We start from the raw sequence: 27,359 nt of genomic DNA on the forward strand, positions 1-27,359 counted from the left end.
TGCCAACAAAGGTCCGTCTAGTCAAGGCTATGGTTTTTCCTGTGGTCATGTATGGATGTGAGAGTTGGACTGTGAAGAAAGCCGAGTGCCGAAGAATTGATGCTTTTGAACTGTGGTGTTGGAGAAGACTCTTAAGAGTCCCTCGGACTGCAAGGAGATCCAACTAGTTCATTATAAAGGAGATCAGCCCTGGATGTTCTTTGGAAGGAATGATGCTAAAGCTGAAACTCCAGTATTTTGGCCACTTCATGCAAAGAGTTGACTCATTGGAAAAGACTCTGATGCTGGGAGGGATTGGGGGCAGGAGGAAAAGGGGACGACAGAGGATGAGATGGCTGGATGGCATCACCGACTCAAAGGATGTGAGTTTGAGTGAACTCCGGGAGATGGTGATGGACAGGGAGGCCTGGCGTGCTGCGATTCACGGGGTCACAAAAGAGTCAGACACGACTGAGGGACTGAACTGAACTGACTCATAATTAAAGGAGAGCTGTAGTATCCCAGCTCAAATGACTGGAAGATAATTTTCTCCTTAGGATCCAGGTTGTTGGTCGATAGGTGATTAGGCCTTGAAAAAAAATTTACTTCTTAAACTTAAATGTGAGTATATAACTAAATGTTATTTTGGCATGAACTTACTAGAAAATGGATAGCCCAATCTGTAACTGCCTAATATCTTAAAATTTTCACTTATTGATTAAATTTTTTGAGTTGCTACTGTGTTCCCTGTCCTCATATATTCCTATAAAATAAAGTTCAATACTACTGCACACCTATTAGAATGCCCCAAATTCAGATGCTGAGAATACCAAATGTTGGTGAGGATGTGAAACAACAGGAATTCTTATTCATTACTGGTGGTAATACAAAATGGTATAACCACTTTGGAAGACAGTTTGTTGTTCTCTTATGAAAGTAAACATACTCTTACCATTCCGTCCAACAGTTGTGCTCCTTGGCATTTACCCAAAGGAACTGAAAACTTACATCCATCCAGAAACCTGCACACAGATATTTATAGCAGCTTTAGCCATAATTGCCAAAACATGGAAGCAACCAAGATGTCCTTTAGTGGGTGGATGGATAAATGAACTATGGTATAGCTAGATAATGGAATACTGTCTAGCATGAGAAATAAAATGGGCTATCAAGCCATGAAAATACATGGAGAAACCTTACATGCATATTACTGAGTGGAAGAAGCCAATCTGAAAAGCTACATATTGTGTGATTCCAACTACATGACATTCTAGAGAAGGCAAAAATATGGAGACCATAAAAAGATGAGTGGTTGCTGGGCAGTGGGTAGGGTGGATATACAGGCAGAGTACAGAGACTTTTTAGGGCAGTGAAAATATTCTGCATAATGATGGACGTAAGTCACTAAACTTCTGTCGTCTTTTGGGGGAGAGGACAAAATATGTGGGGATATATGTGGGGACCAGAGGTATATGGGAAATATCTGTACCTTCCTTTGAGTTTTGTTGTAAACCTAAAAGTGCTCTAAGAAAAGCCTTTAAAGTATATATATAAAAAGCTCAATATGGAATTCTGCAATAAATGTAGTCTAAACTAGTCAGTGCTGTCTTTATCTGTTTATCACTGTGTCAGTGCTTGATTGATATATTTAAAATCATGTGCTTGGATATTTTTGTTGTTGCTTAGTTTTACACAGTCATGTGAATAGTTTAACCTTATTCTCAGGTAAATTTGACAGGGAACTAAACTTTTTTTACTGAAAAAAACTCACTGTAGTTTTGATTGTCAAAACAATTTATTTTTACCTGTGAAAAAAATGAAAACTCTAATTTTTCTTTTGGTCTAGCTTCATAAATATATAATCTCAAGTACTTTATGTTTCTCTAGTAGAGGGCACAAATATTTGTCAAGGGATAAATTAAAAGAGGATTTAAGTTAAATCATCAAGGGAATTGGCATTTTGGTATTGCAAGATAAGTTTAGGTCACACACATGCATTGACTGGGGCAAAGTTTAGTTTTATAATGATGTGATGTCCCAAATCATAATAGATTTAAAATAGCTCTTCAAAACTAAATATTGGTTAGAAATCCAAGCTTTTTCAGGCCAATTTATAAAATATTAGAAGTTCAAAAGGTTAATAAGTGTCTCTTTATCAAAAATCTGGGATAATTCGGAAAAGTATCCAAATAACTAAATTGTGAAGATTATATTATACTTTTATTTAAAGTCACTTTATTTCTATAACCTGTGTGGGCTATCACTGACTAATCATAGCTCTTACTCTGCAGGATTATATAAGAAAACTGGTAAATTGGTATTTCTTGGATTGGATAATGCAGGAAAAACAACGTTGCTACACATGCTAAAAGATGACAGACTCGGACAGCACGTGCCCACGTTACATCCCAGTAAGTGCGTTCTCCATACAGGGCGTTACTTGATGAAGCGATTCCCGTTCACAGGCCCTAACCAAAAGGGTTGTTTGTTTTTTGGTGGATAAATGATGATCATTTCACTTGTTCTTAATATAGTAAATGATAAGTGACCCAACTCCAGGGAGTATATTTAGATCTTGAAATAATACTCATATCGTCTTATAGTTAGTATACCTTTGTCCAACTAGAGGAGTTAAAAAGTTATTGTCTCAGGGGTTATGATAGTATATTCAACCACATATTGTTTAGGTTATAAATAGTCAGCATTACCTTTCTTATATAACCTAAATTTCTTTCAAATTTTAGAACTGTATTATTTTAATCATTATTCAGTGGACAGATTATAGTCTTATACTTTGCTGTAGCTCTTAACTTATTAACCAGTTATTTTTCTAGTTCTAACAACCTGAACTGTTTCTAACATAAAGACCATAGAATTTTTATTCCAAAAACCAAGCATATATTGATACACTTATAGAAGGTTTTCTTTTGTTTTTGGCCAGGCCCCATGGCTTGCAGGATCTTAGTCCCTCAATCAGGGATTGAACCTGAACCCACAGCAGTGAAAGCGCCAAGTCTTAACCACTGGACCACCAGGGAATTCCCTAGAAAGTGTTAAAGTAATTAAAAAATAATTCACTGTGCTTTCTTTTAGAAAGCCAACCGAAAGACATTAATAATGATTCTGTAAATCACTTAATACGTATCATTCTTAATAAGATTATGTAATAGGTACTGTTGAGAGAGTCAAGTTAAAGTGACAGAATTAGTCACTTTAAAATTAGAAACAGAAGTCTAATTTTAAAATACCTGTGGGGGACTTCCCTGGAAGTCCAGTGGTTTAAAGTCTGAGCTTCCACTGTGGGGTCACACAGATTCAGTCCTTGGTTGGGGAACTAATTTTCCACATGTTGCATAGCACAACAACAAAAACTTCTGAACTTGTTTTACTCTTGAAAAGACTATGAATCAACTACACAGAGAGTTTAAGACAAGCTAACCCACAGATTTTTAAATAATGAGTGTTGGCCTTAAAAATGAGTACAAAGTTGAGAATTGGACTAAAAATTAAATAATACAACAGTTAATTTAATTCCGTAAATATACTAAGAACAAGGAAGGAAAACAGAACAAAACAAACTACCATTTTATCTCTAAAACTGTTAGTGAATCATTGGAAAAGGAAGATTTCATAAAATTGAAAGTTTTTTTTTACATTAGGGGAAGAAAGTGGGGCTTGACAAATAAGATTCTGATACAAGAACAAAACTGTTAAAAGAAAAATCATGGTGAAATTGAGTATATAAAATTATCTGCAAAAATAGCAGAATTGGAAGATATTACACAGTGGTCTTAATGTTAGGTATAAGTCACTTTTTAAATTTTATGTTCTTTTTAATATATTCAACAAATATTTTTTGAGCACTTGCTTTATGTCAGACATTGTTCTAAGTACTAGGAGTAAAAACAGTGGCACAAAACATGTTATCTCAACATTCCTGCATCTCATATTCATTTTAGCTTATATTTTTCAGTTAATCAAAAGCATTATGTGTACTCTCTTCATCAGCACATATATTAAAATTAGAAAGACACAGAGAAATAAGCATGGTCCCTGCAGAAGGATGACACACAAATTTGTGAAGCGTTCCGTATTTTTAAGAATGAAATTAGTGAATCTTGAGTGTCCTGAGAGGTCAGATTGCTGTCAGACATGGCCCACAGACATGGACATGAACAAGGTCCTAGTAAAATGGAACTTCCAGATTATAAACAATGGAAGATAGAAGGGACACCATTAGAAACCGTCCAGGAGAAACTGGCCACACAAGGACTAAGGGATCCATGGGGCCGCAATGAAGCTTGGAGATACATGGGTGGCTTTGCAAATAAAGTTTCCTTTGTTGGAGCATTATTAAAAGCATTCAAGTGGGGATTTGCTGCATTTGTGGTAGCTGTAGGGGCTGAATATTACCTGGAGTCCCAGAAAAAAGATAAGAAACATCACTGAAGATAATACCTGGAAATATCTTTTAATGTCTTAACTTTCTTATAAAAAGATTTCTTCACTGTAGCCTACTCACCTGTGTGTTTATTCCTTAAGGAATACTAGTAAGATTTAAGAAAACAAGAAAACATGAAAGAAAAAAAAAAGAATGAAATTAAAAATACTCTCTAACACCATACCAAAAATAAACTCAAAATGGATTAAAGATCTAAATATAAGACTGGATACTATAAAACTCTTAGAGGAAAATGTAGGCAGAACACTCTCTGACATAAATCTCAGCAGTATCTTTTTTGATCGACTTCTAGAGTAATGAAAATAAAAATAAACAAATAGGGTCTAATTAAGCTTAAAAGCTTTTGTATAGCAAAAGAAACCATAAACAAAATAAAAAACAAGCCACAGAATAGGAGAAAATAGTTGCAAAGAGACTGACAAGGGATTAATCTCCAAAATATACAAACAGCTCATGCAGCTCAATGTCAAGAAAACAAACAACCCAATCAAAAAATGGGCAGAAGATCTACATAGACATTTCTTCAAAGATGACAGATGGCAAAAAGGCACATGAACAGGCATTCAACATCACTAATTATTAGAGAAATGCAAATCAAAACTACAGTGAGGTATCACCTCACATCAGTCATAATGGCCATCATCAGAAAAATCTACAAACAATAAAGGCTGGAGAGGGTTTGGAGAAAAGGTAACCCTCTTACATTGTTGGTGGGAATGTAAATTGGTACAACTATTTTGGAGAACAGTATGACAGTTCCTTAAAAAACTAAATATAGAACTACCATATGGTTCAACAGTCTCACTCCTGGGCATATATCTGGAGAAAAACTATAATTAAAACGATACATGCTCCCCAGTGTTCACTGCAGCACTGTTTAGAATAGTCAGGACATGGAAGCAACCCAAATGTCCATCAACAGAGGAATGGATAAAGAAGATGTAGTACATATATACAATGGAATGTTGTTGTTGTTTAGTCAACTCAGTTGTGTCCAACTGTTTGTGACCCCATGGACTGTAGCCTGCCACGCTCCTCTATCCATGGCATTTCCCAGGCAAGGAAACTGGAGTTGGTTGCTGTTTTCCTCTCCAGGGTCTCTTCCCAACCCAGGGATTGATTACTCAGCCATAAAAAAGAATGAAACAATGCCATCTGCAGCAACATGGATGGACCTAGAGATTATCATACTAAGTGAAGTAAGTCAGACAAAGACAAATACATGGTATCAGCCATATGTGGAATCTAGTAAAAAGTGATACAAATGTACTTATTTACAAAACAGACTCACAGATCTTGAAGTCAAATTTATGGTTTATCAAAGGGGAAACATGGGACAAGTAATAAATTAGGAGATATGGATTAACATATACACACCACTATATATAAAATAGGTAACTAACAAGAGCCTACTGTATAGTACAGGGAACTCTACTCAATATTCTGTAATAACCTGTATGGGAAAAGAATCTGAAAAAGAATGGATAAATACATATGATTCACTTCGCTGTACACCTGAAACTAACACAATACTATAAATCAACCATACTCCAATAAAAAATTTTTTAATGAATATGGGAGAAAGGTAACATGTATCTACCCTATGATCTGGCAGTTCCACTGCTGATATTTATCTTGGAAAAATGAAAAAATATGTTCACCAAAATCCTCATACAGGAATATTTGTTGTACCAGCTTTACCTGTATTAACTCCAAACTGGAAGCAGTTCAGATGGCCTTCATAAAAAGAATGCACAAACAATGGAATTCTATTCAACAAAAAGAGCAATAAAGCACAGATCCACACAGTGCGTATTATATTGCATGGAAGAGGCTGGTCACAAAAGTTCTATATGATGCCATTTATGTAAAATTCTAAAACAGGCAAAACAAACCTGTGATGACAGAATCCAGATCAGTGCTTGCTTCTGGGAATGGAGGTGTGGGCTGACTCGGCAGGGGCAAGAGGGAACTTGCTGGGATGTTAACAGTGTTCTGTATCATAATCAAATTGGGACTCATTTTATAAAGCAGGGAGTGTACCAGAGATTGTAATCACAGAGATAGTTTGCCAGCCATGTCCAAGCATTATCTTTTCCTAATGGAAAGGATCATGCTTTGAACACAAATTGTGTTAATTATTCATTCACCTGGCAGTCTTCCTACAGAATTTTTTAGCAAGATAAACTACTCTGGGGTCTCATAGCTATACTGAATAGTTAACAATTGTACTGAACCTTTCACCGTAATTGTAGCGGCCTTCTGCTTTTGTCTGTGAGGGAATAACAGAGGCTGCAATTACCCTCCCACTAAAAATGACTAGAAAAGTGGACAAAAATATACACTACAACTGTTTTCAGATATTGGGCAATAGCTAGCACAGGGCTATGTTTTCTGAGAAAAGAAAAACAAACCCTTGTCTGTTTTAAGTTTTATCACAGGGGTTAATTTTAAGACCATGGTGTAGGGAGAAGAAACCCAAACGTAACCCAGTAGTCTCACTGAATTGAGGAGACAAGAGACCAGAATTTGGGGAGGCTGAGGTGACTAGAATTTGCTGGGCAGATTACCACAGAGCAAACAGCTCTGTAGAGAAAGAACTCCAGCAATGTTCATGGCTGAATACCAGTCTGTGCATACACAGGGTAAAACTACACATAGCCTGTCAAAAGAACAGTTACAGTGAAGCGGTTAGCCAGTTCATTCCCAGAGCTCACACGGAGCTACGAATCCACATACCCACCAGCCAGAAAGAAGAGACCTTGTCGACTACTCCAAAAAAGTACATCTTAGTAATGAGGCTAACTTAGCTCCAAAGTAAAGGCTAATTTACTGCTGTAACAAAACTTAAAAACTGATCCGCAAGCAGTTTAACTGCCTGCCAGAACAAAGTCCAGCTTATTTTGGGGGGTTTTTTTGACTGTGCCCCGGAGCTTGCAGGATCTTAGTTCCCTGACCAGGGTCCCCACAATGAGATGGCTGAGTCTTCACCACTGGACCACCAGAGAGTTCCCAAAGTCCAACTTTCTTGAAAATGATACAACAAAATCCAACATCCAATAAAAAATTATTAGACATGCAAAGAAGCAGGAAAGTGTGATCCTTAAATAGAAGAAAAGTCAATCAGTAAAAACATTGATGGCACAAGTAAAAAAGAGGATGGAATTAGGAAATAGGAACACTAAAACAGCTGTTATGAATATGCTCAAGGGTTTAAGGGAAACACAAACATAATGAGAGAATGGAAGATTTAAGCAATCTAGCAAACCTATCACTAAAGTCCCAGGAGGGAAAGTAAGGGATCAGAAAAAAAATTTGAAGAAATAAGAGCCAAATTTTTTTATTATAATTATGTTTGCCATTAAAGACTGTGTGTGTGCTTAGTCACTCAGTTGTGTCTGACTCTTTGCCAACCCCATGGACTGTAGCCCGCCAGGCTCCTGTCTGTGGGGATTCTCCAGGCAAGAATACTGGAGTGGATTGCCATACCCTCCAGGGGATCTTCCCAACCCAGGGATTGAACCCAGGTCTCCAGCATTACAGACGGATTCTTCATGGTCTGAGCCAGTAGGAAGCCCCAAAACCATCACCTGTGAAATATAACAGCCATGAGAAAATACTGTTTTTTCACCTTTATCATTTAAGATGAATTACAGGAAAAATTATTAGGTTAGACCAGTCACTTGAATTCACAGTAAATAATGTCAATTTCAGCTGGATAGAGGAGGAAAAATAAGTTGGATTTATCGTGGGCACTGAATAACAGAAGTGAATATTACCAACTACTTGCATTACACTGGCAGTATGAAATGGAATATAGTAGTTATAACAAAGAATTCCTTTTTGATTTGACCTTATTTGCAATTAAAGTAATCAAACTTTAAGTGGCAGTATGTGCCAGAAATGAACTTCTAATTTTCATGTTTTTAAAACATTTTGTATTATTATTTAGCTTCAGAAGAACTAACCATTGCTGGCATGACCTTTACAACTTTTGATCTGGGTGGACATGTTCAAGGTGAGAATCTACTACTCTTACAGTTGTTTTATTTTATTTAATAAAAATGTGACCATTATGTTACAGTGCATGAAATCTCGTTTTATTCAAGGAAAGCCAGAGTAGACTTAAAATTTAGGAATTATCACCCCTGGATAAATGCTTTAAATGCAAAGGGTGATTTTCATGATATTCCAGTGTAAGTCTGAATTGCTTTTGGTGATAAAGCATATGAGTAAAATTTTGCCTCCATTTTTTCTCTTCTTCAGCCCACCTCTCTCTTACTGTCATAATCATGTTATAAATATGTTATTGCTTTTTTTGCTCCATATGAAAAGCCTTCATTGGCTAACTCATTACCTACAAAATAAAGGCCATTCTCACTGACCTGGTATTCAGGATTTCTAAGATGCGATCACACTTTACTTTTTGAGTCTTAATTTCCCACTCTTCCCTTTGTCATGCTCTTTACTCCAACCAAACCAAACCATCTTGGTGTTCGTTCTTCCACCTCTGTGCTCACGTGGTCTCCATCAGCACACAGGTAACCCACTTTCAGGGCTCAATGTTAAGTGCGGCTGCCTCCTCTGAGAAGCCACTCCCAGCTGGCTATACTTACCTAGCAATTAGTACATTTGTATACATGTCTAAAGATTGGAATGACTGTCTTATTTCAGACTCTACTAAACTTTCTGGGATTGAAATGCTACTTTTTAATATCCCCAAAAGGACTTAGCAGTACCCACTACATGGTAATTCATAAATAATGAATACTACAAAGGTTGTGGCTAGAGAAAGCACATTTGAGATATACATCAATTGTTTAAAATATACATAAACTAATTCCTAGAATATAATGATTAGATTTAGAACCTAATGGAGGTTGAGGCTTCATCTCTATATGAAGGTGTTTTATAAAGCTGAAGTCCAGAGGAAAAAGGTTACCTTCCTCTAGGGCACCCTCAAAAATATTTTCTTTTCTAAAAGAGAATGTCATGGAAAAAATCACCCTAATGGTTTCATAAACTTGTTCTACGAGTAGAACAATTTGCTTTATTTTTTAACTTAACAAGTCTGAACCTGATACTAATTTCCTTCTGTCACTGACTCCAGACTTGATCACTAGCAAAAAACTGATAAACTAGAAATGTCAAAAAGAAATGGATACTGCATATAACAAATAGTAGTGGTCCCTCCGATGGCCTTAATGTGCATCCTTGTCCATTAGCAAGTAAATATTAATTCTTCCTCTGACATGGGTAAACTGGGGCAGACTCAAGTATTTGACTTGCCCAAACTAAGGAAAACCTTTAATTTCTTCTTTGGTCATCTGGAAAGATTTTGGCAATACTGGGTAAAAGATTAACAAGTATATAATGATGTAGCAGCAGCTAAGGGCTAATTACACTTGATATCTTGTTGGACTGTTCCGTCAAACCATCTGCTAGGTTTGACCAGCAAATAAAATCTAACTCCTGATTGTTTTTGTTAGCTCGAAGAGTGTGGAAAAATTACCTTCCTGCTATCAATGGCATTGTATTTCTGGTGGATTGTGCAGACCATGAAAGGCTGTTAGAATCAAAAGAAGAACTTGATGTAAGTTAAATAATTAAAACTAACCAGTTGATCACTCTGGTAAGCCTGAGAAAACAGGTTAGAGATGTAGGTATGAGAGTGTAACTTTTCTGCAGCCTCTGATGTAACTCCTGACAATCTGTGGAGTTCAGAGATTACTTAGAATGCAGAGGGAGTACCTTGGAGTATCTGTGGCTACTGAGGAGTACTAACGAGACTTCCTTCCTGAAGGCTTAGGCTCATTCTATGCAGTGTGTGCCCTTGTAGTTCATTTCGTATCTGCTGCATTCCTGTAGTGGCTTGGTCTTAAGCCCCTGGTCCTCCAGGTGGTTTCTCCAGGAGCTGGCTAGAACCTAGAAATGGTATAACATGCTATCTTTGTCACCATTCCCAGGAGTGATCAAGGCCATGTGTAGCCACCTCCTCTCCCATCTCCCAGGTTACATGCTTCGTAAAGGGGCTCAGGAGCAGTAGGCAAGGCCAGTGCTAGACCTGGGCTCACAGAGAAAGGAGGTCCATGATTTGATGGAAGGTTGACCCGACCATGCTTCTGCCAAGAGCAAGCAAACAAGTACTTACTCACGTGGAAAAGTCCTGGTAAGTTCTGTGGTCATGGAGCAGAGCCAGAGAATTCCTTTGTTCCTACTTTGTACCAGGCACTATGCATATTAGCTCATTTAATTCTCAGATTAACTCTGTAAGGTAGGTGCTTACTATTGTAGATTCTCTTTGAACTTCAGCCAGCCTTATTTGTCTAAGATCTCACAACTCAAAAGCAGCAGAATTAGAAATGAAACCAGGTCTGCACACCTTCAAAGTGTTGAGGCTAGTCACAGTGAGCGTTTACAGAAGGAGACAGAGAGGCAGAAGGATGGAGCTGTGGGATCATTGAGCTCACTTTAAAATGTAGGGAAAGTTCACCAAAGAAAGCCAAACTGCCAGGATATGATAGAGTGAGCCCTTGATGCCCATTTGCTGTCTTGTCACAATGAGCCCTTTAGTTGCTTTTATATCAACATCTTAACTTTCATTTTGCTTTGTTTTTTTCAGTCACTAATGACAGATGAAACTGTTGCTAATGTGCCCATACTGATTCTTGGGAATAAGATTGACAGGCCTGAAGCCATCAGTGAAGAGCGGTTGCGAGAGATGTTTGGTTTATATGGTCAGACAACAGGAAAGGTAAAAAAAAAAAATTTGACAGGTGTGAATACTTCATTCAGTAGTACAAATGTCTTTTTATTTTATTTACTCTTAATCTTCTGAAAAGGTCTGTTCCCATACTACCCTTAACAGTAATCATGCTTATCAGTCTAATTGGCAGTCTGGCTTCTTTTTTTAAATTGGGATATAATTGACAGTATGAAAAGGCAAAATGATAGGATACTGAAAGAGAAACTCCCCAGGTCAGTAGGTGCCCAGTATGCTACTGGAGATCAGTGGAGAAATAACTCCAGAAAGAATGAAGGGATGGAGCCAAAGCAAAAACAATACCCAGCTGTGGATGTGACTGGTTGATAGAAGCAAGATCCGGTGCTGTAAAGAGCAATATTGCATAGGAACCTGGAATGTCAGGTCCATGAATCAAGGCAAATTGGAAATAGTCAAACAGGAGATGGCAAGAGTGAATGTCGACATTCTAGGAATCAGCAAACTGAAATGGACTGGAATGGGTGAATTTAACTCAGATGACCATTATATCTACTACTGCGGGCAGGAATCCCTCAGAAGAAACGGAGTGGCCATCATGGTCAACAAAAGAGTCTGAAATGCAGTACTTGGATGCAATCTCAAAAACGACAGAATGATCTCTGTTCATTTCCAAGGCAAACCATTCAATATCACAGTAATCCTAGTCTATGCCCCAACCAGTAATGCTGAAGAAGCTGAAGTTGAACAGTTCTATGAAGACCTACAAGACCTTTTAGAACTAACACCCAAAAAAGATGTCCTTTTCATTATAGGGGACTGGAATGCAAAAGTAGGAAGTCAAGAAACACCTGGAGTGACGGGCAAATTTGGCCTTGGAATACGGAATGAAGCAGGGCAAAGACTAATAGAGTTTTGCCACGAAAATGCACTGGTCATGACAAACACCCTCTTCCAACAACACAAGAGAAGACTCTATACATGGACATCACCAGATGGTCAACACCGAAATCAGACTGATTATATTCTTTGCAGCCAAAGATGGAGACGCTCTATACAGTCAGCAAAAACAAGACCAGGAGCTGACTGTGGCTCAGACCATGAACTCCTTATTGCCAAATTCAGACTTAAATTGAAGAAAGTAGGGAAAACCACTAGACCATTCAGGTATGACCTAAATCAAATCCCTTATGATCATACAGTGGAAGTGAGAAATAGATTTAAGGGCCTAGATCTGATCAATAGAGTGCCTGATGAACTATGGAATGAGGTTCATGACATTGTACAAGAGACAGGGATCAAGACCATTCCCATAGAAAAGAAATGCAAAAAAAGCAAAATGGCTGTCCGGGGAGGCCTTACAAATAGCTGTGAAAAGAAGAGAAGCGAAAAGCAAAGGAGAAAAGGAAAGATATAAACATCTGAATGCAGAGTTCCAAAGAATAGCAAGAAGAGATAAGAAAGCCTTCAGCGATCAATGCAAAAAAATAGAGGAAAACAACAGAATGGGAAAGACTAGGGATGTCTTCAAGAAAATCAGAGATACCAAAGGAACATTTCGTGCATAGATGAGCTCGATAAAGGACAGAAATGGTATGGACCTAACGGAAGCAGAAGATATTAAGAAGAGACAGCAAGAATACATAGAAGAACTGTACAAAAAAGATCTTCATGACCCAGATAATCACGATGGTGTGATCACGGACCTAGAGCCAGACATCCTGGAATGTGAAGTCAAATGGGCCTTAGAAAGCATCACTACGAACAAAGCTAGTGGAGGTGATGGAATTCCAATTGAGCTATTCCAATCCTGAAAGATGATGCTGTGAAAGTGCTACACTCAATATGCCAGCAAATTTGGAAAACTCAGCAGTGGACACAGGACTGGAAAAGGTCAGTTTTCATTCCAATCCCAAAGAAAGGCAATGCCAAAGAATGCTCAAACTACCACACAATTGGACTCATCTCACATGCTAGTAAAATAATGCTCAAAATTCTCCAAGCCAGGCTTCAACAATATGTGAACCGTGAACTTCCTGATGTTCAAGCTGGTTTTAGAAAAGGCAGAGGAACCAGAGATCAAATTGCCAACATCCGCTGGATCATAGAAAAAGCAAGAGAGTTCCAGAAAAGCATCTATTTCTGCTTTATTGACTATGCCAAAGCCTTTGACTGTGTGGATCACAATAAACTGTGGAAAATTCTGAAAGAGATGGGAATAGCAGACCACCTGACCTGCCTCTTGAGAAATTTGTATGCAGGTCAGGAAGCAACAGTTAGAACTGGACATGGACAACAGACTGGTTCCAAATAGGAGAAGGAGTTCGTCAAGGCTGTATATTGTCACCCTGTTTATTTAACTTATATGCAGAGTACATCATGAGAAACGCTGGACTGGAAGAAACACAAGCTGGAATCAAGATTGCCGGGAGAAATATCAAGAACCTCAGATATGCAGATGATACCACCCTTATGGCAGAAAGTGAAGAGGAATTCAAAAGCCTCTTAATCAAAGTTAAAGTGGAGAGTGAAAAAGTTGGCTTAAAGCTCAACATTCAGAAAACGAAGATCATGGCATCCGGTCCCACCACTTCATGGGAAATAGATGGGGAAACAGTGGAAACAGTGTCAGACTTTATTTTTCTGGGCTCCAAAATCACTACAGATGGTGACTGCAGCCATAAAATTAAAAGACGCTTACTCCTTGGAAGGAAAGTTATGAGCAACCTAGATAGCATATTCAAAAGCAGAGACATTACTTTGTCAACAAAGGTTCGTCTAGTCAAGGCTATGGTTTTTCCTGTGGTCATGTATGGATGTGAGAGTTGGACTGTGAAGAAGGCTGAGCTCCGAAGAATTGATGCTTTTGAACTGTGGTGTTGGAGAAGACTCTTGCGAGTCCCTTGGACTGCAAGGAGATCCAACCAGTCCATTCTGAAGGAGATCAGCCCTGGGATTTCTTTGGAAGGAACGATGCTAAAGCTGAAACTCCAGTACTTTGGCCACCTCATGCGAAGAGTTGACTCATTGGAAAAGACTGATGCTGGGAGGGATGGGGGGCAGGAGGAGAAGGGGACAACAAAGGATGAGATGTCTGGATGGCATCACTGACTCGATGGACGTGAGTCTGAGTGAACTCCAGGAGTTGGTGATGGACAGGGAGGCCTGGGGTGCTGCGATTCATGGGGTCGCAGAGTCGGACATGACTGAGCGACTGATCTGATCTGATCTGATCTTAGTTTCAGGTGTCCAACCAGACATCTTTAAATTACTGTTGTCCAACTTCACAAGCCCATTTTCATTTTCTTATTAAAAAATGTCATTGGTACATTTGGGTCTTTTTTCAATGTCCGCATTTGTTTTCTTCCTACCACTGAATGAAATGAAACCTTTTCTTCAGTTCAGTCTCTCATTCGTGTCTGACTCTTTGCGGCCTCATGGGCGGCAGCACGCCAGGCTTCCCTGTCCATCACCAACTCCTGGAGCTTGCTCAGACTCCTGTCCATCGAGTCGGTGATGCCATCCAAACATCTCATCCTCTCTCGTCCCCTTCTCTTCCTGCTTTCAATCTTTCCCAGCATCAGGGTCTTTTCCAATGAGTCAGTTTTTCACATCAGGTGGCCAAAGTATTGGAAGTATCACCAACCTTTTCTTAGTGATACAAAAAATGTCACAGCCTATGCATATGGGAAACTTAATGAAAGCTTTCAAAGTTTTGTCATAATTTTTCAGAATTAGCCACTAAATAATATATTTGAATGTTTAAGCATACCAGTAGTGTGTTTAGGCCCCTGGTTCAGTGTTTAAGTCCAGAGTTCCCCACAGATAAAAATGAAATGTATACTTGGCTATAGCAGAGTTATGGGGTTTTCCGAACATACATTTCATAATTAAGGTTTAACACACATTATTTCTGCATTCATTTTTACTGGGATTTGTTTTAGGGAGGGACCTTAGTATTGAAAAATCCCAGAGTAGAGCAATATGGCAGCCTGTGGAAGGGGACTGTTACGTTAGATAAGGTAGACTTTGGTCTGTTTTCTGTGTGTTCTTTTTAATAAGTCAACTCCACATTAATTTTAAGAATCGCCTTGTTAGGTCATGAATCTACTCACAGAATGTTTGTTTTTAATATTAGTGAAGCCAGTTGTCCCAGGTAACTTGAATTTTTTCAAAGTCACAGATTATTTTCATTCTTGTGCACCTCACAGGCTCACCTCTATCCCACTGAATGGACATCTGTCCTACAGTAGAATGAGAGGAGGTGCCCTATGTGTTTAGGGGAAGGGACTTGGGTGACGAACAGCCATGGCTTTACCACAGCCCCCCTTTGTTCTAAGATGTACGAACTCTGAGATGCAGCTCTCCTAGGGAGTAGGGCTTTTATTTCATTAAGAGGTCACCCAACATAATGCCCATCTTCTCTCCTAGGGCAATGTATCTCTGAAAGAACTGAATGCCCGGCCCTTAGAAGTTTTCATGTGCAGCGTGCTCAAAAGACAAGGCTACGGAGAAGGCTTCCGCTGGATGGCACAGTACATTGATTAACCAGCCCACAGCAGTTCCAGGTCTCACCATTCAGGCCTACTCAGAGATTTGATCACTCAACATGCATAACTTGAATTCAATAGACTTTTATTGTTGGTTAGAAAACAGATGTTTTTTAGATTATTAATATTTTATCAACTTAATTTGAGTGAGAATTGAAAACTGATTCAAGTAAGTTTGAATATCACAATATTAGCTTTCTAATTCCATAAAAATACTTAGTTTTTACAGTTTATAATGTGACATTACCCCCAGCACCATTTTTGAACAGCAACTTTCCAGACATTTGAAGCACTTTTTAACAACATGAAACTATAAATATCAACCATATTTAAAAGCTCATCATGTTAAATTTTTTATGTAATTTTTTGGAACTAGTTTTTAAATTTTAGATTATATGTCCACCTATCTTTAGTAAGCAGTTAATAATAAGCTTTTATGACTGCATGATGCCTTACAGTTTCAATTATTATTTCTCATGCAAACGTCATGCAATAAACCCTAATGTTTGGCATCCTTGTTGGGCAAATGTTTCATTTTAATGTGTCTTATCTGGCTAGTATGCTCTGAAGTTTTGCATATTTAATATTAAATATATGAGAGGGTTGTGGGGAAAGGAGATTGCTTTAGAATATTTAGGATAATGTTTAAGTCCCTACAGGCTTTTGCATTTATCTAGAGACAAGTTGTGTTTGGTTGCACCTTATACCACATTTATCTCTGAATCATGTATATTTTTATCTGTAACACTACCATGACCAGTGCTGACGGGGTCCACGTCCTAGTCCCTGTGGGATCGGCCTCCTGAAGAAAAGCACACGTTCTGGTACAACCCAAAGTTAATTTTTGGTTTGATGAGCCAATCCCAGTTGTCTAATTCTGAAGTGCTCCAATCTTAATGGCACCCAGTTTGGTAATCTGCCTTTTCACCAAAAATAATGACAAGCACCAGTGTCCCCACACCTAGAGGTACCCCCCAGTCTTACTTAATGGCACTCAGTGGTACTCAGCAGGGCAAGTGACACATAGGGAGTTGTGCAGTTGCATGGTGGAGGCCTGCATCTGAGGATAAAGAAAGCGTGTTCTGCCTCAGTTGTCACTGAGATATTTGAAGACTTTGTTCCTGTCCTATGGCTCTTTTGCATTTTGGGTATATTTTATTTCTTGGTGGAAAGAAAATGAATCCATGTATTTAATTTTCTTTTTTCTTAATTATTCTCAACCAGCTCTTAACTTTACAGCACAAAGGCTTTTGTTTTTTGATACCATGCTTGCCACATGGTAGTGTCTACAGGCCTCACTGATAACATTTTCTAATCAGATTTTGGTTAGCTTTTTAAAGCATTTTAATTTTCTAAGAAATTGAATTCTTTTTTCCCATATGTCTGAGATTCCCATAATTAGTTGAAAGACAAGTGCCAAATATTTATTTTTAAAGACTCTCAAGCTTAAGATTTCCTCTCTTGGTCATAAACCAAGGTTTTATAGTATATTCAACCAATTCTATTGAGAATAGATTGCTCCAGTTCCATCAAGAGTAATTTTAATATCAGAATTACTGTTTTCTCTAGCTCTTGTCCAAGTCAGAGTTAATATAGCCCTTTCTGTCATCAATAATATAATACTGTATGTGAAGCAAATAAGGATTGAAAGATATGCCTGGAAGGAATTACTAGTTAGCTAAACCAACAAGGTCATTTCATCATGACATTTGGTTTTAGGAATTTAGCTATCCTGTTTCATTTTCAGCTTCCTTCAAAAGAAAAATAAAAAAGCTTTCTCCCTGTCTAAAAATATCAGTAACACCAGGGAAAAGTAGGAAATGACATTCAGCCTCTTGGTTTATTCTGCCAGATATGTTTAAAGTTCTCATTTCTAACGTCTTGACTGAACAGAATTAAGCCTTATTCAAAGTAATTGCCTCTTGTTGATGGTATCTGTTTTCAGTATTTACAGGGACATGCTTTTCTTCAAGTATTTCCTAGTATCGTGATAATTGAGAAGTTAATTATCTGTGTTATAAATTTGTGTAAAAGAAAAAGCTTACTGGTTTCTCTAGAGGGGATTTGCTTTCTGGCACAAACTCTCTTGTTCCAGAACTCTCATTCTAGGTCCATCACTGGGATCAAAGGAACAGAGTCACTTTGTGGACCACAGCTAAACTGTGGATATTTTCCCACTCATGTAAGAGTCTTCCAGAGTCTGAACCTCTGGAAATGAAGGTGCACTTTCCTGCCAGCTCCAGGGAGATGGGCCTCAGAGTTCGCCAGCCATTGGCCTTATCATCCAGCTCTGAGAGCTCCTCAGAAAACGTAGAGAGTCACTGCGTCCATCAGGAGAAGCAATTTAAGAGAATGCCAAGAAATGGCAGAAGCACGTGGGAAAAGCATATACTCTGTATGTGCCTGTGCAAGTGTGTACGTTTGTGGAGTATTTTGGGGGTAAATGTAGTTAGTTTTGTTCTTCCCTCTATAAAGTGTGAACATGTACAAGTTAAGACTGGATTCCATATACATCAGGAAGTGTTCAAAAGATGTTTTAAAATCTTAAGTCCAAAACTCTAAAAACAGATGGCCTCAGCTGGCTTATATACTTTTAAAAAGATTCTTAACCCCACACCTGTTTCAATGACTGCTATTAATTATACTTTTCTGTAACTGGTTAAATTGATGGATTCCAGTTTATCTTGATGAATTTTTAGATTGGAGATTATAGCATTTTTAAAAATTGGGCACAGATATTCCCTGAAGAATATGAAAAATATTTACTATTGACTTAGTTAACCCAGTATCCCTGAGTGCCAAAGAACTATGAATTCAGATATTGCCTGCATAGATCTAAATTTTAGTTTTGTGTGCCGTGTACATATACAACTTTGCTGTGGTTTACAGCATAAACACAGAATGTTGTTTCTTTTCTTTAGTTTTCAACTGGCTCACACGACATGTAGTGCTTTCCAGCACATAAACTACTTGTAAATCACTGAAATAGAGTAATAACTGCGATACAAGTGTTTCTTGTCTTCTGCAAAATGATTTGATTAACCACATTCAAAATCCAGCATTTTCACAAGTTCCGTCATTGAAAACAGAATACCTCTAGCTGATGACTCGAGCTTCAGCAGACAGGTTTACATTTTCCGAACCTGTATGTGGTATGTGACTCAGTGTGGCTTTTCAGTCTTGTTCGTCACTTACATGACTGAAGTTTGCAAGGCTTCTATTGCCAAATAAATTTTGATCAGAGTACACTGACAAAGCTAATATAAAAGAAAGTTTCTCAGAATATCGTGTGTTGATTTAGAGTACATTGTTTGAATCATTTTAAATATATGTAAAAGTTGGTGAAGTTTCAAAAAAATCTCCAAGACAACATGAAAAATTTGAGATTAGCAAATATAAATTTATGGATAAAATTAATAAGGAATTAGAGGTTTTCTATAAACCTTTAATTTTTTTTTGTTATAAATAGTAAGAGTTCAGAAAACATATTTTAAATTAAGGACTAAATTCTCAAAGCCCAATATTAATGTTTCTGGTCTTTCCAATCACTGTCCTTTTGAAATGCAGATTAGTGCTTTTTAACCAAAAAAGAAAAAAAGAACAAGCTCTTAAAAATATGGGGCTGTGCCTCTGTGTAAAGTGATTGGGATTTTGTTAAAACCATGTTTCTACTCTTGAACCCTATAGCCATTTCCCCTCACATATCTCCAGCCCATACCTGGAAATCCCTGAGTATAAAGGGAATTGACCTCTCTTGATTTGACCAACTATTGACTATCTATTGAAGATGCAGTTTTGAATCAACTAATTTTTGTCTTCACAATTTAAAACATTAAATAGATAATATATTTAATACCTCTGATTATTCTGGGCTTTGACCATACCTTTAAACAGAATCCAAATTAATCACAGTAAAGGAAGCAAATTTATTCAAAGTAAACTTTGTTTCAGGAGTGCCCCCACTCCAAATGGATTTTAAGACGGAAATGGGAAAGGCTTTTGAGTGATTTCATGGAGAATTATTATCTTTGGAAAAGATTCACGTCAGAATGGCCAACTTCACCTGGGTTTCTGGACTCCCTGGTGCTGCTCCTAACCTGAACTCATTATCTACTGCCATACTGAGGCAAGAGCACTCAGGGTGAATGTAGTCAGGTAGCTTTCAAAGTGATCAAAGTGTTTTCTGTGGTGAGGCCTTTAGTATCTGGCTGGATGCAGAGTATGTTGAAGTGGTAAGTCGGTGATAAGTTTTTCATCATTAACCTTGTTTGCACTTTTGTACACCACTGCTTGCACTAGTATCTTAGTGTAAATTTTAACAATTGTTTTACAGTGTATACAGATTGTTAAGCATTAATTTATATACAGATGTTTCTGTTTACCTTTATGTATTTTACAAAGAACAGCTATAACAGATGGTTAAATGTTCTTGAATTGTGTTTGTGTGTTATTTTGATTATGTTCTATTATCTTTTTACCCCCTATGATTTGAGTGTCAGAAATAGAAAAATAAAATAATTACCTGGTCTTTGAAACACTCTGGTGTCAGGTCCCGTTTTTATCATCTAATAGATTTTACTGTGCTTATTAGAAATTTGTTGAATTTTGAAATTACTAAGGTTATAGAAGGTGCCCTCTGTGCAAGGATTCCAAGGAACTGAGGCTTAATTTGCTTAGACTAGAAAAAGCTTATAAGCATGCTATAGTAGGACTTAAACAATGCTGACTCAGTTGAAATGTGAAAAATAAGCAGTTGGTTGGTTTTATCTACATCAAGGTTCTCAAGCTTTAGTATGCATCAGAATCTCCTAGGGGTGGGGGGAACTTTAAAAAAACAAACACTAGAGGAAAAAAAAAAAATCCCACCAAAAACTGTGAATCAGTAAATCTGGGGTGGAGTGGAAGGCAAGCATATAAATCTTCAACAAGTTTCTCAGGTTTTTCTGATGCCAGAATGTGTAGATTTTCATTTAGGAGAAACAGTAATATACCACTAAATAATTAACACTAAATGATCATTGGCTAATCAGTGAAGAAAAAAAATTTTTTTTTTCCTGAGAATTCATTTACTAGTAAATCCTACCATCAATGTAGGGCTTCCCTGGTGGTTCACTGGTAAAGAATCTGCCGGCCAATGAGGAGACACAGGTTCAGTCCCTGGGTCAGGAAGATCCCATGGAGCAGGAAACCGCAACCCACTCCAGTATTCTCCCCTGGGAAATCCCATGGACAGAGGAGCCTGGTCGGCTACAGTCCATGCGGTGGCAAAGAGTCACATACAAATGAGCAACTGAGCATGCACGCACATCACTGTAACCTGTAGCTGGTGGTTCTCAACCTTGGCTACAATTCAGAATCACTGAAAGCCCAGGGAGCAGAATTTTTTCAACTCAGGTGATGCAAGTGAAAAATTATCATTTTGGTAAGGATTATCAAGCTACTTTTGAGACTTAAATCCAACTATAAGACCTTTCTAAGGACTTCTGTGGTGGTCCAGTGGTTAAGAATATACCTTGCAACACAGGCGATGCAGGTTTGACCCCCAACTGGAGAACTGAGATTCCCACATGTGGCGGAGCAACTAAGCCCAAGCCCCTCAACTACTGAGCCCACGCACCAGAGCTAGACGGTCCATGCACAGCAACAAAAGATCCTGCAGGTCGCAACTAAGACCTGATGTAGCCAAATAAATAAATATTAAATACAACTTCATACAGCCATTCTTCTAAGCTTTCCACTAACAATGTGCAGGATGGCATAAGGCTTTGTGCTAACTCTTTTAACATAACCAGTCATGATTCTATTACCGTTGAAGTTGTTCAGTCATGTCCGACTCTGTGACCCCATGGACTGTACCTTACCAGAATCCTCCATCCATGGGATTTTCCAGGCAAGAATACTGGAGTGGGTTGCCATTTCCTTCTCCAAGAGATCTTCCCGACCCAGGGATTGAACCTGGGTCTCCCGCATCGTAGGCAAGACGCCTTACCATCTGAGCCACCAGGAAAGTCCAATTACCACTGAGTCCATCAAATAGAGATTTAGCATGCACTCAAACTATTTGTTGAACTGAAACTAACAAAGTAGACAGTGAATGTACTGAAGGGATAAATGCTAAGAAAATAAAATCCAGTTTATTCAGACATTTCTCCAAATAAGACATACAGATGGCTAATAAATACATGAAAAGATACTCAACATCACTCATTATTTTAAAAATGCAGATCAAAACTACAATGAGGTATCACCTCACATTTGTCAAAATGACCATCATCAAAAAGTCTACAAGCAATAAATGCTGGAGAGGGTGTGGAGAAAAGGGAACTCTCTTGTACTGTTGGTGGGAATGTAAATTGATACACCCACTATGGAGAACAGTATGGAGATTCCTTAAAAAACCAAAAATAAAACATTTATATGTCCCAACAATCCCACTACTGAGCACATACCCTGACAAAACCATAATTGAAACATGCAGCGCTATTTATAAGAGCTAGAATGTGGAAGCAACCTGTTAACATGTCCATCAACAGATGAATGGATAAAGAAGCTGTGGTACATATATACAATGGAATATACTCAGTCATAAAAAAGAAAACATTCGAGTCAGTTCTAATGAGGTAGTGACCTAGAGCCTATTATACAGAATGAAGGAAGTCAGAAAAACAAATATCGTATATTAACACACATACATGGAATAGAAAGACGGTACTGAAGCCTACTGCAGAGCAGCAATGGAGATGCAGACACAGAGAACAGACTTGTGGACACAGTGGGAGGAAGAGAGGGGACAAACTGAGATGGGAACATGGAAACACACATCACCCTATGCAAGACAGTGGGAATTTGCTATATGACGCAGGGAGTGCAAACTGGTCTCTGTGACAACCTAGAGGGGTTGGATGAGGCGGGGAGGCGGGAGGGAGGTTCAAGAGGAAAGGGACATATGTATACCTATGGCTCATTCATGCTGATGTATGGCAGAAACCAACACAATACTGTAAAAGCAATTATCCTTCAATTAAAAACAAGTTTTTAAAATGGAAAAAGGTCGTTTATTTACCTCATTTTCTTGAATTTAATTACACAACGTCCCACCAGACTATCTGACGGGCTTCCCAGGTGGCGTGAGTGGCAAAGAACCCACCTGCCAATACAGGAGATGTAAGGGACACGGGTTCGATCCCTGGGTCGGGAGGATCCCCTGGAGAAGGGCATGGCAACCCACTCCAGTATTCTTGCCTGGAGAGTCCCATGGACAGAGGAGTCTGGGGGAGCTACAGTCCATAGAGGCTCACAGAGTTGGACATGACCCAAGCGACTTAGCAAAGCACACAGCACAAATTATCTGATATTTGTACTAAAGGTACAGCAATGCAACGTCACAGCCCTCCAAAGAGTGTGAAAAGCACCTTGTGGGGAACAGGGGAACTAGGAAACTGTAAAAGAAGCCTTTTGGGTGGCGGCCACCATCCTCCTAATTGAAAGGTGAGAACAACAACTTAGAAACCTGATGATTAAAAACAAAGGTCCCCAAAACAGGCCCTTATAAAGGATTCAGCTGGGTATTAAGTTAGTTGACAAAGGTCAAAGCCTGTGTTTACAAAGCCTCCTAACTTGATTTACGTAAAATTAGACACCAAAACTCAATAATTTTCTGGCTATTATGTGGTAAACAAAGGAAGCCTTGCTTTGGAATGTGGATTTTGATTGCAGGCAGTACGGTGAACCATTTAACATGCTTATTAAAGTCACTGAGTTCAGTGATGGCACCATGCCACTACAAACAAGCTGGTAACATTGCAAAAAGAAACTGAAGAGCTTTCTTACCCGATCATATTGAAAGGACCTGGGTTAATGGGTAACAGTCCGCCAGTCAGAATCTTCAGAGGTGTCGTGTTTGGTGGCCGTTAAAACTAAACAAGGGGAAGAAATAATTGGAGGTGAGGTACAGGTGAAGAGAGAGAACACTTGGGGTCAAAATGAAGGTATCTGTTTACTCCTTTCTTGAGCTAAAAGGAATTGAGTGTGAGCCTCATCAGTGGAGTTGTAGTCTTATTTCATCTGGGATTAGGAAAATCCCAGAAACTAGAGAGATTATAAAGATAACCATTACAGCACCATTTTTAGGGTTCTCTCCTAGTCCTTGGGTTTGGCTTGAGGTCTCTAGACCCAACTCGTGACTAGGAAGCCACACCAGATTGATTGCAGTCTGGAGAAAAGCACACTGACTTCCCTCCATTCTATGGACTTCTCTTTCGAGACCCAAATAGTCAACAGACTTTCTTTGAGTAAAACACAGAATAGGTGAGTTCCAGCCCTGTTCTCGGAGAAGGCAATGGCACCCCACTCCAGTACTCTTGCCTGGAAACTCCCATGGACAGAGGAGCCTGGTAGGCTGCAGTCCATGGGGTCTGGAAAGTCGGACACGACTGAGCGACTTCTCTTTCGCTTTTCACTTTCCTGCATTGGAAAAGGAAATGGCAACCCACTCGTGTTCTTGCCTGGAGAATCCCAGGGATGGGGGAGCCTGGTGGGCTGCCATCGGTGGGGTTGCACAGAGTCGGACACAACTGAAGCAACTTAGCAGCAGCAGCAGCAGCCCTGTTCTGGGCCCCAGAGCTTATTTGCAACTAGGGGGTCCACTGCAAGGGGAAACAAGTCTGGCAGTTCCTGAAGGAAACCATGCAATGCTACTTTCTTTTCTGACTTCAGGGTAGTAGACGCAGGGGCAAAAAGCTATTTTGAGACCAGTCTGAAACTTTCTCCACATCAGCTTCTATGTGGGACCAAGTTCAGAATCCACAGTCCTCTGGCAGTCTGATGGCAGGGGGCCCCCTCTTGGATTTTGAAGCCTCACTCTGCCTTCGTCTTTGGAGAAGCAGTTCCTGATTACTTGACATGTTGGCGGCCTTGCTCACTGCTCCATGTGCAGGGCTGGGCTGAGTAAAATATGAGGGAGGGTTTTACCTACTCACCTACTCATGGGTTCATTTTCTCTCTTTTACACATAAAGCCTTATGTGTGGAAAACTATTAGTTATCACCAGATCTTCTGCAAGTACTGTGCAGGTGTTGGGTTCAGGTTGGGACAGGTGGCCACACTTTCTGCCTGCCCGTCCGCGAGCCAGTCAGCCAGCTGGCATTTCAACACCTCCTTTCTGGGGACTTACATGGAACAATGAAAAATGGGCAGCCATCTGCCCAAGACACTATGGAAGGCAAAAGGGAAAGGCCCTCAAACACCATCGAGGTTTCTAAAAAGGGGGCACCAGAGCTGAATCTTGAAGGCAAAAAAAACTGTTTAGTAAAGAAGGGGTGAACAAGCTGAGTGTAAGCAGACAGAACAGCAAAGACAAAGGCACTGCAGAAAACAGCATGCTGTGACTTGGGGCTGGTAGCGCCCAGAGCCTGAAGAGATGCTGTGTGGACAGCGTATGAGACAGATGTCAGTGGAGGACAAGACAAGAACACGAGGCCTAAACTGAGAAGGCAGGAGAGCAGGGCTGCTCGTTCCCATCTTTCAGCCCGCTCTTCACCTGTCAAAGGAGGCTACTTCTAACACTGATTCCAAAACCAATGGTTTATGATATATGACCACATTTTTCAACCCAAGGCAGGAGCCAGCGATCCACCAGGAGAGCCTGCTCATGGGGCCATGAGATCAGGAATAGGCTATTTGAAGTTGGGAACAACTGTACAGACATGTTGTGGCATGTTGCCCCCAAATTGCCACGTTGAGCATGCACAGCAGAATGTGTGCTAGTGACAACAAAGAAGACACAGGTTTGAGGTCAAATTAAAAATAACACAGGGTGGATGTTGCACAGGGAACTCTGCTCAATGTTATATGGCGGCCTGGATGCGAGGGGTGTTTGGGGAACAATGGATACATGCATACCTATGGCTGAGTCCCTTTGTTGTGCACCTGAAATTATCACAACACTGTTAACTGGCTATAATCCAATATAAAATTAAAAGTTAAAAAAAAAAAACAAGCTGGAACTGTTGACACAGCCAGTATTGCCAACCTATTCAATAAAAGACATGAGGCTAAGGGGGTGGAGGGTTGGGGCTCCCTGAGGGTAGCCAGGAGCTGAGACCCCAACTGTCCTTCTCTGATCCCCCTTCTCCACGAACCTCTTACCTGGGGGCTGGCTTTGCCTGCACAGTGTGGGGATCTGATGGTTCCATCCATCAAGCAGGAGAGGCATAAGAGAAGTAGCTGAGGAGAATACCCTGCCTTCAAATCCCCTAGTAAAGTCCTGAACTTGAAAAGTCAAGCGGGCAAGGTATCCTAACTCCTCACACAGCCCAAGGACTGCCCCCAAACACTGGACCGGACTTGATCTCTGTGGCTCCATGGCTCAGAACAGCCTGTGAAGAGAAACATGTTTCAAGGCAACAATTACAGTTGAATTTAAGGAAGACGTTTTAAACAATATGGATGGCTTAGCAATGGATTGCTTACAAAATGACAGGCTCTCAGTCACTAGAATTCAGAGACTGTCCTAGAGAAGGTGGTGGGCAAGACGAGCTTTCATGCCCCCCAACCACCTAAACCCTGAGGTATCACCTAGATGAGGGTCCGTGGCGGAGGCCTAAGCAGGAACCAGGATTGATAACGCTGGTCGGTACTGGTCTCGTACCCCTTCTTGACCAGAAGGGAAGTGCTCCTGGAAGGCAGAGGGGTCCCTAAGACTTGAGCATCCCCTCTGGTTCTTGATGGCCCTTCAGGGCACACTGCTCCCTTTGCCAAGAATTCATTTAGGAGTCTAACAGTGGACGACGCAGCTATCGGGGACCGCCACGGCAGCTCCTTCCGTAAGCTGAGGAGCATAAATAATTACGGCGGGCCTGTGGGAAAAAAGGTTTTATATACCAAGCGCCTGTCACCATAGCCAGGCAGTCACCCAGGGTCCCAAAATAGCAGTTCAGAATATCCACAGTGACGGTTTATTTTGCTGAGTCACTCTTCCTTTTTGGCTTCTCCTACAAACCCTGCTGCTCTTCTGAGTTTCAGGTTAATCCCAACATTCAGTCCCTAGCAATGCAACGTTCCTTCTCTGCAACAAGGGGTTGGGTGAGGGGGTGGAGAGCAAAATTCAGCTAGCTCCCGCCTCCTGGGTTATACCGTTTTAGAATGGCCGCGGAGGAACCCAGAATGCTGGGAAGGTGGGTGTGTTTCAGGCGCAGGCAGCTGATTGGCTCAGGTGTCACGTGAGCGGTGTCCCGGATGACCGCCAGGTGCTTCCAACCCGCCCTCGGCCGGGCCCCCACCCATGCATCACGTGACCTTCCTCTGCCCTGCCCCCATACCACAGGTGCCTCGGTTGGGCATAGGGCGGCCCATGAGAACAACGGAACTTCAGTGAACAAATCCCTCTGGCATCCTGGCCTCTCTAGTCAGCCTGCCGGCGTCAGGGCGCCCTCTGCCTTAAGCTCCGTCCCCCTCCTGTCACAGTGGTTCCTCATTCTAATCACCGCACACCCAGGCTCACTTTGCTACACTCTCAGTCACCATGCTTGGGGTGGGGCGCCCAGCAGGAACGCTCATCCTCACTTAACAGATAAGGAAACTGAGGCCCAGAAAGGGCCAAAACACAGTCCTTAATTCTCTTTTACCCCAGGGCCCGCACGAATCCATT

The 27,359-nt window shown here is 40.1% G+C and overlaps 1 protein-coding gene, 1 long non-coding RNA gene, 1 other non-coding gene and 1 pseudogene across 5 annotated transcripts in view; 3 read left to right on the plus strand and 1 right to left on the minus strand.

Annotated features, from left to right (window-relative positions):
• SAR1B (secretion associated Ras related GTPase 1B) overlaps positions 1-20,249 on the plus strand; it is a 34,288-nt gene extending 14,039 nt beyond the window's left edge. Inside the window, exons 3-7 of the mRNA XM_027546475.1 lie at positions 2,271-2,390; positions 8,394-8,459; positions 9,931-10,034; positions 11,064-11,195; positions 15,594-20,249. Coding sequence (XP_027402276.1) covers positions 2,271-2,390; positions 8,394-8,459; positions 9,931-10,034; positions 11,064-11,195; positions 15,594-15,710 — 539 coding nt within the window. The 3' untranslated portion in view covers positions 15,711-20,249. The remainder of the gene's footprint in view (positions 1-2,270; positions 2,391-8,393; positions 8,460-9,930; positions 10,035-11,063; positions 11,196-15,593) is intronic.
• LOC113896695 lies at positions 3,972-4,077 on the plus strand. The gene has a single exon (XR_003512074.1). It is a non-coding gene; the product is annotated as a U6 spliceosomal RNA (small nuclear RNA).
• On the plus strand, positions 4,066-4,496 carry LOC113895355 (annotated as a pseudogene).
• Positions 7,932-26,866, minus strand: LOC113895356. Of its 3 annotated transcripts, none has more exons than XR_003511817.1 (4): positions 26,288-26,866; positions 25,859-26,088; positions 23,543-23,628; positions 7,932-8,031 (listed from the first exon to the last, which is right to left on the minus strand). It is a non-coding gene; the product is annotated as an uncharacterized LOC113895356 (long non-coding RNA). The 3 variants fall into 3 exon arrangements; XR_003511816.1 differs by having other exon boundaries at positions 26,183-26,866; XR_003511815.1 differs by having other exon boundaries at positions 25,859-26,866.
• Between the last annotated feature and the right edge of the window lie 493 nt (positions 26,867-27,359).

This window comes from Bos indicus x Bos taurus, chromosome 7 (assembly GCF_003369695.1).
Source record: "Bos indicus x Bos taurus breed Angus x Brahman F1 hybrid chromosome 7, Bos_hybrid_MaternalHap_v2.0, whole genome shotgun sequence".
Classification (NCBI taxonomy): Eukaryota; Metazoa; Chordata; class Mammalia; order Artiodactyla; family Bovidae; genus Bos; species Bos indicus x Bos taurus.